The sequence below is a fragment of the Aethina tumida genome, chromosome 1 (assembly GCF_024364675.1).
Source record: "Aethina tumida isolate Nest 87 chromosome 1, icAetTumi1.1, whole genome shotgun sequence".
NCBI classification, from domain to species: Eukaryota; Metazoa; Arthropoda; class Insecta; order Coleoptera; family Nitidulidae; genus Aethina; species Aethina tumida.
Window position 1 is genome coordinate 71,428,875 of NC_065435.1, and position 12,501 is coordinate 71,441,375.

The following is a 12,501-nucleotide window of genomic DNA, read 5'->3' on the forward strand; positions in this document are numbered from 1 at the left end:
ACTCATGCCAAAGGTCGAAACGTCACTTAATACAAGGGGCCTATATACATTAAGAACTGGAGCAAATAACGTTTCGAATATTATTGGCGATAATGATACTAGCATAGGAAATTATAATAAAATTCATTTTAGAATTAAAAGAGACTTGATTAGTTTTAATAAAGAAAAAAAATCCGCACCTAAACGTAGAATAGTAAAAAAACTTATTAGGGTGCAACCAATTTACAATTCAAAATCTATTAACGATAACCATGTAGATACAAGTACCGAATCACAAGTTGAAATCACAACTAAAAGGAGGAAGTACAGAAGGAAACTTATTATTAAAAAAAAGAAGCGCAAGCTTAATGCAATTAACTTAAACATAGACGAACATCTTCAACAAGCTACCAAACCTAGAAGAAAAGTAATCATCACCAGGAAGAGATTGTTGCCTAATCCTAATAAAACCATAACTATTCATGAACCGTCTGAGACATTTAAACAAGAAGGGAGACAGTCTAAGCGACTTCACGTATTCGCAGAAGATAACGATGAAGAAGAAGTTATAACTACAACTGAAACAACATTCAATCAAAACGTTGGCACTACAACCGAAGAATTAGATGAGCAAATTGAAGATGATGAACATGAAGAAGATGATGATGATTATAACGATGACGAGGAAGATTTTGATGAAGAAGACGATTCAGGAGAACTAGATGATGATAATGAAGATGATGAAGAAGACTCGATTGAGACTTCAACAGAAGATGAAAAAGAAAACTCAATCCCGGACGATAGTTCTGAGGTTACAACTGAAAATCCTAACAATAAACTTCCCGATTACGAACCCTTTTTCCCAGAATTGTCTGAATCTCTTGACGTCCCTGTTCTGCTTCTAAAAACGACAGTTCTTTCGTCCGTTGAGCAAATCATAAAGACTATAGTTCAAAGTAGACTTAGAACTTATACTTATGTAGTAACAAGAGTTCATGGTACAGAACAAATTGTGACATCCACGACTGAAGTTAAACCACAAATTAAGACGACCACTTTGACAGAATCCCTGACCAAGTACACAACATTGACTCTATTGGACTTCGATGCTAGTTCGACATTGACGACTATACCAAATACTCTCATTCCTACCCTGGATAATCCCCAACTTAGCGATGAAGGTGAGTCTTTTGTATTATATTACTTCTTAAGTACCTTAGCGTTATTTTATCTCCCCTTATCAAGTTAACTCTTGGAATAGTTTTTTTAAATCAAGAATAAAATTAAAATATAGCCCTGTACATTATTTGTGGTTGTATATACACCTTAGCTAAGGTATGTATTGTATAAAATATCCCCAGTTCCCTCTATTTACAAAATAAAAGTACTTTTCTATTAAGATTCTGTCCTTTCTGTCGGTATTATGAAAATAAACGAAATAATCTGTATATAACAAAATTGTATAAATCTTGTAATAACTTTCAATTTAAACATTAAGTAAAATCAAATTTGTGTTTAGAGCCTCAGGGTAGGGCTTTTGACGAAGCAAGATTCAACTTGGCAACGAGAATTATGTCCAATGGAGTTGAAGTCATCGTAGCAGGTGACAAAAGTACTTTGCCAGGTGATCCAGACGTAAAAAGAATACTTCCAAGTACTATCTATAAACCAGTCACTTTAAAGCCTAGTACTCTCAGCGACCACATGATGATGATGCTTCCTCAAGATGCATCAAATGTAAGATAATGATTTCATTTCAACATTTAACAGCATTAAATGATTTATTGTTCTAGATCGAAAGTTTGTCTTCTTCTTTGTATCCCAATCAATTTGTGACAAAGACGTGTCTTACAACTTTCACATATTTGACTACATACTTGGAAGATGGACTGACAACAGTCTCAAGTCACGAACAAGTCGTCTCAAATATCGCAACAGAAGAAAGGAACATTGGGAAAATCTTACCAACGCCAGCCATGGGAATTACTTTAACACAGGTAAATCAAACCTTAATATAATATATAAACATTGAATTAATAATATTGCTTTTCAGTACCCTACTTTGTCTGTTGGAGTTTTCCACACAACCTACACTTATTTGAACACAATTTTGGATGGGGAACAACCTTTAGTAGTTTCTTCTAAACATACCGTCACCAATACTGTAACGGCCCCCGATGATTATCTGTTACTGTTACATCCATCAGAAACTAGCAGTGTTCTTAAAGACACTAACACTTATTATAGTACAATCGCTCTGGAAAAAACTCTATACGAAGGCAAAAAATCCTCAGTCATTAGTACCAATGAAGTTGTTACACAAGTTGTAATAACAGAGAGTGTTCCTCCAAAAGCAACACATGTAATGACGTCTTATATTGCTCTTGATGTAGAAGATCCAGAATCGATAGCTCCATCAGATTTAACAACCACAGATGTAGTAAAGACTTACTTTGTGACATACACGTATTATAATACCATGATGGAGAATGGCAACACTATAATACATACAAACGTTTCTACTTCCAGTGATGTTGTCACTGAAAAGTTGTTCCTGCAACCAAAAAAAACCGGTAGTGTTAAACAGACTGCATTAGTTAAGGATGATAAAAAGAAGCACAAGATTGATTTGTCTGGTGAAAACTTCCATATTCTAGCTACTAAATCATACCAAACAACATTTACTTACTTTACTACATTACTGCAAGAAGAAAATACTGTAAGTCCTACTATAATTAGTTCCAGAACTAAAGTTGTGGAGAATATAGTCACAGAATCGATAGATTCAAATCAATTAGACAAAAAATATATATCTCAAATCAACAATGAAATATCTAAAGGAGCCAGCAGTATTATAAGAATAGTCACATTACACGATGGACAGAAGGTGGAAATAACTGCGATTGCGAACGAACAAAAGGAGAAAATCAAACCCACCAAAGTTTTGCCAATTGAAAAAACAAAGTTACCGGAATTAGCAAACAAAGATTCAAATATCGAATTGGAGGCATCTACACTTAATGTCATCAAAGGTTCGACAATTGTCTTTTTTGATGATGATCCATTCGCACCAAAATCAACCCCTGTGTTGGAGAGTGTCGTAAACAGTGTCACATCAGTTGTTGTTAGTTCAGAGGTTGTCAAAAAAACAAAAATCGCTACAGCAACTAGTAAAACTAAACGAGCTACTAAAAGTAAAGTTAAAAATGTAACCAATACTATTTCTCCCACCAAGAGTGTAAGCTCTAAAATAAAAAGTGGATCTACTAAAATCAAAGAAAATAACAATAAAAAACAACCGACTACCAATACAAAAATTACCAAGCCACAAAACCAAGTCTCTGATTTACTTGGATTGGGATCCATCAACATGAATCACCTTCAGGCATTGACACCAGTGTTAAATGCCATGGCAGGATTAATTCAAACAAATTTAAAATCAAACAGAAGAAATGATGCCAATCAAACAACTACTGATTCAGTTGCCAAGCCATCGTTAAAAGAAGAAACTGTAGTAGCACCTCCACCAGCAATTGACGTGCAGAATCGCTCTCCAATTTATATTCCCGTCGGAGGTCTCGCTGATGATTTTGAAATTGCTGAAAGTCAAAACATAGCAACCTTTCACTTACAGGAAACAATTCCAGATACACCAAAAGACGTTATCCATGGTAAATTAACACACGAAACTGCTCTGATCAATGGTGGCATACCCATCTCACCTGGTGAAGTAATAACTGCAAATTCTGATGTGATTGTAGGTAAACCGGGTAGAATTCTACCCAGAGTTCCTGCGATTCCATTAAACCAAGTTCATGAGGGGGTTGAAGTACCTATAGGTATGAAACCTCCTCCAGTACCAGGAAAACCATGGCCCAAGAGAAATCATGAGTACAAACACATCCCTGTCAACAACGTACATCATGAAAAACAGAACGGACAAGGATTTATCAACATTAACCAAAATGAATACATTACCGACCAAGCGAATAAAGATGAAGGTCAAGGTTTTGTCAATATTAATCAAAACGATTATTTTAAAGTTCAAGGTAATAAAGATGATTACATTGGACCACCACCAAATCCAGATTTTGGGAACGTTCAGCAAATTCAAGAAAAACCTGTAATACACGCACCAAATGTGGATGATTACGTAGGACCTCCACCACCACTTAAAGAAAATCATAGGGACAATAAATACAAACATATTCCCTTAAATCCTCCCAGACCACAGAGTGATCAAGTATATGCTCAAAATCAATTTGTCAACGCTCCATCTAATATTGGTGAACATTACAATCATGGTGTTAATAACCTCATATACACTGGTGACGCTGACGAAATTAAAGGTACCGAATTAGTATATGCCCAGGGTCAGAATAATTACGGTACTGACTTTGGAGTCAATGAAGTAAATCATGAAATACACATTGCCAATTTGAAAGAGACCATACAGAAAAACTATGATACAGCCGCTAAAGAATCATATCCAGTTTATGCAAAGGGACAAGCATCCATGATTTTACCTTCTATTCCAATTGGCAATGACTTTAATATAGCTCCTTCAATATTGAATAATCCTTTGGTACTTCCTGAAGTTATTGAAAGATCAACGGGTCAACCTCTACTAGTAAACCTGCAACCAAGTCAAGTGGCTTTTGTTAATATTCCTTATAACAGAACAACGGCGTTGATCTATGGAGGATCTAGTGAACCTCATAAAAATGGAGAGTATTTTGATGATCCTTCTCCTTATCCTGAACCAGAATTTCAAGGCGTAGAAAGTTTTAATCAAGGATTACCACAGTTTGCTTCAGCTTACCACGATACTCCAAATCCTACACAAAAACAAGTTAATGGCGTTATTAAAGTGGGTAACCAAATAATTACGGTCGATCCAACCACAAGTGAAAATCAGAAAGTTATCCAAAGTATAAATCCATCTAAAACATTGTTACCAAATGAAGTTTTCGCCAACAATCATGAAATTAGTGTAAATGTTCCACCAATTTCTTTTGGAATGATGAAGCAAGGCAATGATTTTAATGCACATGTTATTAATCATGGTGATATGAAATTCCAGATTCCTGCGGTCCAATATGAGGTAACGAATAATAATCACGGTACAGGAAACAATCCAGTGCAGTATGAAATTGCCAGACCCAATATTCAAAATGTAAACAATCAACACCAGGGACAGTCAGAAACTTTAACAAATGAACAAAATGTAAGACCGAAATTTCCATCTACACAAGACCACAATTTACATTTATTATTGCATAACGAACAAAATGTACAGACTCCCTCCAATTCTCATATACAACAAAACAATATTATAAGACCGAAGTTTCCCAATGTTCAGCAAGATGTAAGTCTATACAACATTCAAAACAACATTGTTCAGCAAAAACGACCACCTCCAAGACCTACAGAAGAAATTGCTGACCTTAGACCACCTAATGAAGAAATTACAAATCTCAGACCACCCAACAATCCAATCCCAAATAAAAATAAACCAAAGTATCCTTATCCACCAAAGAGAAACTACAACAGGCCACGACCTAGACCAAATGTTAACCCCAACGTGGAATTATCTGAATTCATGACACCACCATCTCCTGCTCCAAACACTGGAATAACTAAACGTCCTCAATTTGGAAGACCTAACACGCGTCCAACTCCTCAGCTTATTCCGTTGATACATGATAAACAACCCCAACCTCAAAATGGCCAAACTAACGTGAATCAATACTACAATATACCAATGACTGTTAATCAGAACATACCTGTGTTTAGTCACATGGAAGACGATGTAGAAGAAGACGAAGATGACGACAGTGATTTAGTTAATGAGGATGGCGAAGTTATTCAGGAATCTAACAGCAAACCTTTGAGACCTGGACAGGTACCAGATGAAATTCTTAAAACTCAGATTAAAACGACAACAACGCCTAAAGTTAATATAAGATTCCCCGAAATTAGATTCCCTAATCATGAAAATGAAGTCGATAATTACAAATCTACCGTGTCGATTCCAAGACCCTTTAACAAAGAAAATCACAACCAGGACGTTAAATTTCTGACTGATCACATGGTAGTTTCTACCACAACGTCACACAATCTCATTGTGAGACCGGAGAATCAACAAACCAATCAGATCAGCAATATTGATTTCACAAAGGATGTTACAGCTAGACCAGTATTTAATAGAGAAGTACTGGATGTCAGCACCGTAAGTTTTGATAATTTGACTGCAACACACGAAACTAAACATCACAGTACTTTTAAGGATCACAAAGATCTAAATATTGTGGTAGTGCCTCATATTCATCAAAACGGGGGTAGTAATAAAAATGATTTAATGAGTGTCTTGAGTAAGGAACGTGTTCCTGTTATCACTGAAGCTGTAACTCATAGCTATGAAACATACACAGAGAAAACAACTATGAAAATATTGACCACTAGAACACCTAAACCACTTACCAGGCCCGTCACTGAAGAAAATAAGTCCACCACGAATAAGCCACAAATATATAGGCTACCTACTAGAAACAGTAGGCCGAAAATTACATCTTTGCCTATCGATACTAAGACTACACTTCATAATGTGTGGAATATTCCTCATAACACTCATTCGCAGACTGAAAAACCATTTGCAGCCCAACCTAAACCTTCTAGACCGACGAATGAGATCAACATAAAGCTCGATGTACCAACAATACCGACGGTTACGAAAGAAAATTCTTCTCTCGACATAGAATTACCTGTTTCGCACGATTTAAACACTGGAGAAGTAACAATTCCTTATTCAAACATCACCACAGAAATGTCAGACATGGAAATTCTTAAACCACCTCCGTTAAGACCTGAAATTACTGTCAATCCTCCTGATACTAAATTGCATCCTCCGAAGATCGAAATCAATACTTCTGGAGGAATTAACAGAGTTCCAAGTTTAAATACAGAACATACGTATGATTTAGAAAGTCAGTCCACATCAAGTCCACAACCTTACGTGCCTGAACCTTCTGAAGAAATGGTACCACCACCCAAAATTGTATCTGATGAAGAGGTAGTTGGTATGTCACCTCCTCCACTGGTTTCAACTCATAAACCAAGAATCAATCTGAAACCAGTAATAACGACGGAAAATACAATATTCCCCATAGATCTTGACTTGTCTAATGTACCAATAGTTTACCAGAGTACCAGCACTGAACATTATACTAGTATAAAAACAAGAAGACCTTATAAACGGCCACCGTTTAGGAAAACTACTACTCCACCGACTGAATTTACTACTCAGCGGAAAAGACCGAGTTATCCTTCGTTTAACTTTACTGGAAGAAACAGGACTTCTTTATTGAAGGTAAATGAAACCACGACGAGTATTAACATTTTACCTTCTCCAACGATTCAGACTAAACCATCGTTAGAGGTAATAATAGGAAATCCTGATTTGGATATAGATGATTCCGAGACATCTTCAATTGCTACAAAAATCGATGTCACATCCAACAAACCTGTAGAACTTTCTGGTTCTGAAGAAGCTATACTGGATTCGGCCATTGAATCTACTTCTGTGTTACCTGATAAGCCCACAATGATTTTCATCGACGGTACCAAAACAAAGACACACTACAGCAATTTTGGCAGTGAGTTTTCGACTGCTGTACATCATGCAGGAAATGAAATTAAGATTGTTGATGACCCAACAACCACAAAGAAAATTTTGCCTACGATAAAGGATACAAAGGTGGTCTTACCAACTAGATATATCACGCACACCAAAACTTCTACTGTTACGATTACTAAAACAACAGTAGTGAAGACTTTGGGTGGGCCCCCTTCCACGCTAACGATTTTGGTTACCAAGACGGAAAAGTCTACGATTGTAGATACTGTAACTGAGTTCCACACTTTAGTGAAACCTACCAGCATTGTAGAAACTATCACTACAACAATCCAAAATCATGTTAGTTCGTTATATCCACCAGAAGTTTATGGAAGTCAGTACCCATCTATTCAAGTAAAACCTACTACAGTCAATCCAGAAGCTGTCATACCTACAACATTATTTGAAGATTTGTCAGATGATGACTTAGAAGATTTTATAATAAGCGAAACAGACTCCCCTATTGTTGAAGAAATAGATGAACCTCCACAGCAAGATAATGAATCTATTTTCGTAGTAATGACTGACAAAAACAAAGGAAGTGTCATCAAAGTACCGAATGGCAGCTACGAAACCCAAGAACGTGATGAAATGATTTCCAACAACGAAGTTAACAACGTTCTTCTAGCAGGAATACTAACAGCCAATCATCCTACACCTGAGGGACCGCGCATTCCATCTGCAATCCATAACGAAAAATGCGAACCGGAATGCAAGGCTTCTAGAAATGAACTCTGCCAGAAAGTTGAGGGTGTCATGAGATGCATTTGCCGACCAGGTTTTGCCAGAATGTTCCCTGACAGACCATGTAACCGTAAGTGGAACAACTTTTGTCTTATATGAGTAAATTATTTATTGTATTTTTGCAGCAACGTATACTTACAGTCTTAAAGTAAATTTGGCGAGATTAGGCAGGAACGACCTTCAGTTCGAGGATGAATTGGAAAATCAGAATTCATCACAGTTTATGAAATTGGCACCAATTGCTCATGAAGCCATTCATCGAATGGTAATGCAGTCAGATTTACGAGACATTTATCATGGAGTTCACATTAACTCCTTTGAACCATCGCAGGAAGGCAGTGGAATCATTAGCAGTTTCTATTTACAAGTACGTTATTAAATTGAATTAGACAAAAGATATTAATAAAATTGTTTATAGCTCTCCGATAATATCGACGAAACACGATTGGAGGATGTGTTCAAAAAGTATCTTCGCAACAACAATTTCAGCTTGGGTGGCACTGAGGTGTTTTCCTCGCGCCAAACCCTTGATGAACTAAAGGCTCTGGACTTTGACGAATGCAACAATGCCAAGTTCCACGATTGTTCAGAAAACGCGCAATGCTTCAACCTGAAGGGTACCTACACGTGCAGCTGCAAGGAAGGCTTCACTGACATGTCGGAGAACCGCCTATATCCTGGCAGGGTATGCTCCGCTGAACAGATTGGATGCGAGAAATGTAACTATCATGGCACTTGTTATTCTCGTGGAGATGAACAAGTGCTGTGTGAATGCTTCCAGTGGTATTCTGGAGAAAGCTGTCACATAAATTTGAAAGGTAAACTTTAGTGATTGTTATAAAATAAAATGTTTGACATATTTTTGTGTTTTGCAACAGTTTTGCTTATTGCTTTGGTGACCCTTGGTACCATTTTGTTCATTTTGCTTCTGGTCTGCTGCATTTTGACTTGTGTCAGAAGAAGGCCAACCAAAGGTGTTGCAACAGGCATAACATTCTTGCCACAAAGAGTTAACACTGGAAACAGGAGTACAATTGACAGAAGGGCAATGATTCAGGATACCAGTTCAGAGGATAGCAGATCTGAAACTAATACTCTTCCATACGTAGCTAAGGTGAGTACAGTGAATACATGTTTTCATATTTTTATGTATAATTAATATTTTAGAAGCAAAAGAAACCGAAAGGAGCTTTAAAGAAAACGCCAAGACCTCCGCAAGTGAACGGAGACATAGAACATGGAAATGGAGAGAATACTTTGACATATTCGGATCAAAAAGACCGATCATTAACTGTAATGATTCCCAGGGCAAAGTATCATCCAGCCCCTTCGAATAATTTGATGAACTATACAACATTTGATGCGAGAAAACCTTCAGTGCCCGTTATAAACAACAACGAAGCTAAATTGTTGAGTTATTTGGATGCTGGACCCTCACCAAACAAGGTATTTTAAAATCAAAAATCACATCACATTTATATATAAATTGTTTTAAACATTTTAGAGTGAACCAAAGAGAAAATACAGTAACCCGCCGAGTGATATATATTTGGACGAAAAACCAAATTCCAGAAAAACGTCCGGAGCTTTGATTTCTGCAGGATTTGAAGTGTCAGCTACTGTGGTCAACAATCTGGGCGCTTTAAGAGAGAACCACATGGGTACATTGGGTACGACATGTGGTACCGAGGCCGACAGAAGTGAAAACGCGACATTAATACAAAAAATTAGTGCAGATTTGTTGTCTAGCACTGGTACCAGATCGCAGTTTAACACTTTCAGGAAATCTTTAGTGTAAGTGTATTGGTTATTAGTGTTTATTTGTAGTTGACACATGTTATTTCAGGGAGGAAGACATAGAACCTATGTGCAATTGGTTGGAAATTGGTGCAAGGAAGACGTAAGCTTTTACCGTCTTAAAAAAGAAGAATACTAATTTTTTTTTTACAGAACTGTATCCGAATCGAGATCCTTCGATGAAACGACAATACCACCACCTATGAAATCCTTTGGAACGAATTACGACTCAAAGCCTTCTTCACAACATCAAAACGATGTAAATAATATATTATATAGTTAGTTTGTTACCGTTGATATGTATTCATTTGTTGCAGGAGGCACACACAATGGCTGAACGTGACTTGGGATCAACGTTTTTGTTACCTCACACACACTTATATAAACCTGATAGAGTAAGCAACAGCAACATTATTAAATAAAAATATTATACTAAATTTTTAATGAAGATGAAAATTAATACAATTTATATTCTGTTATTTAAAATATTATTTTGGCATTCTTTCAGGGAAGCGACATTTCTGGGTTCGAGTCCCTCTAGTCCAGGTTTATAGTGCTGTCCAGTGGAATAATCTAGCTCAACGTGAAGCCCATTCACGGAATATGTGCCTTACGATACGTGTGTGTTTTTGTGTGGTTGTGAAACAGTGACTTTATCATTCTAATTGTATAAAACCTATTTATAAAAGTGGATTAACCTTATTTAAATTATCTATCGTTAAATCTAAAGTTAGTTTGAAATTTTGTGAGAAACAACTAGTGAATTGGCCATAAGATTTTAAAAGTAAATAGTTTTTACTGTAAATAGTCCCATTTTGGATTTTTTAGAATTTTTGAATTCAATGTATGAATGTTGTACATATTGAATGAATGCGTCGATAATATTTATATTAATATTGTATTCTGGTCTTTTATATTGATATTGTTTTTAATTAATGTATTATATTTATGTATGGGGCAAATATGCAAAGTGCCAAAAAGACTACAATGTTTTTTGTAAATTTATATTTTTATATGGCTATTACTTCGACTTGTAATATTGAGGTATGATTCTAATTTTTGTTATACTAATAGATATTTTTATTGTATATTTTATTAAATAAATAAATTATATACACTGTAGATGGTTTAAATTCTCAATATAGTGCAATATGGGTTGCCTACCCAATATACATCAAATTGTGGTAATAATACAATGGAATATGAAGGATCCAGGAGACCACGTAAAATTATTTATTCATTCTAAGTGAACCGTCATTTCATCATACTCGTTACTACTAAAACAAATATATATTACCTTATTTTCATAAGAGATTAATACTACAAAAAAGGTAAAATAAAGGCGAAAAATCTTTATTTTTAGAATTTTTTATTACATAATAATTTAAAAGAATCAATATTCTCTTCCTTTCTTTGAAAATAGTATTTTAATCAGACATCTTGGTTCATTAAAAGTCGGTGGAGTGCGCTGTAAATTATTTAAGCGTCACCCCATCACATCTCACACATTTTCGATTAGGAAAGGGTCTGAAGATCTGGGTGACCAAGTCAGTAAATTCACATGGGAGGCTTCCAGGAAGTTTAATGTATTCCTAGCAATATATGGACTAGCATTATCTTGCTGAAAAATTAGTCAGAGATGTCTTCCTATGTAAGGATAAAAATAAGGGTCTAAAGGTGATTTGCTATCACAAGGAATATCACATCATATCATTAAACCCGTAGTGTTACACAGCAAAGCGAGGATCACCTCTTTCTCCACATTGTAATCTTACTAACATATGACCATCTTGCATGCCGAAGCAAAAGCGTGATTCATCACTAAACACAAGGTGACTTCATTCTTCATCCTACTATCAACGTTCCCATACACCAGTCATTACGTTGACGTCTATGGTTTGGTGTTAGAGGTAAGACCAAAAAAGAGAGATAGCTTCGTAGGCCAAAAGATCTTATACGGGGGAAACAGATCGAATACTAATTGGCCTACCAGCATCCGCGATCAGCAGCCGCGCTGAACTCATCCTATCTCTTAGGGAGAATCCAAGACTGTGTTATGGCTGTGTGGTAGCTCTGGGTTTTGCGTAACCTCTTGCTCTACCTCTTCTGTCCTCTTCACTCACTGTTCTATTTGTCATCCGTGACCACTATTCTATCTCTATAAAACTCTCTTAATTGGCTAAAATTTTTTCTTCTTCGTACTCTAGGTATGTTAAACATTTAGTATAAATTACTAAATAAAACGAATTCTGACAAAAATTAATTACACGCTTGTTTGAAATACCTTAAAGATATAGAGAAAAAAG

General features: G+C 36.0%; 1 protein-coding gene across 1 annotated transcript; it reads left to right on the top strand.

The window, feature by feature from the left end:
* Positions 1 to 4: 4 nt before the first annotated feature.
* On the top strand, positions 5 to 11,317 carry LOC109599306 (uncharacterized). Its single transcript, XM_049968019.1, has 13 exons — positions 5 to 1,160; positions 1,499 to 1,716; positions 1,773 to 1,976; positions 2,033 to 8,468; positions 8,524 to 8,765; positions 8,817 to 9,216; positions 9,277 to 9,512; positions 9,566 to 9,844; positions 9,903 to 10,192; positions 10,245 to 10,298; positions 10,349 to 10,454; positions 10,513 to 10,590; positions 10,704 to 11,317. The coding sequence occupies exons 1-13, from the start codon at positions 5 to 7 to the stop codon at positions 10,734 to 10,736; spliced, it is 9,732 nt and encodes a 3,243-aa protein (XP_049823976.1). The 3' UTR covers positions 10,737 to 11,317.
* The last annotated feature ends 1,184 nt before the right edge of the window (positions 11,318 to 12,501 follow it).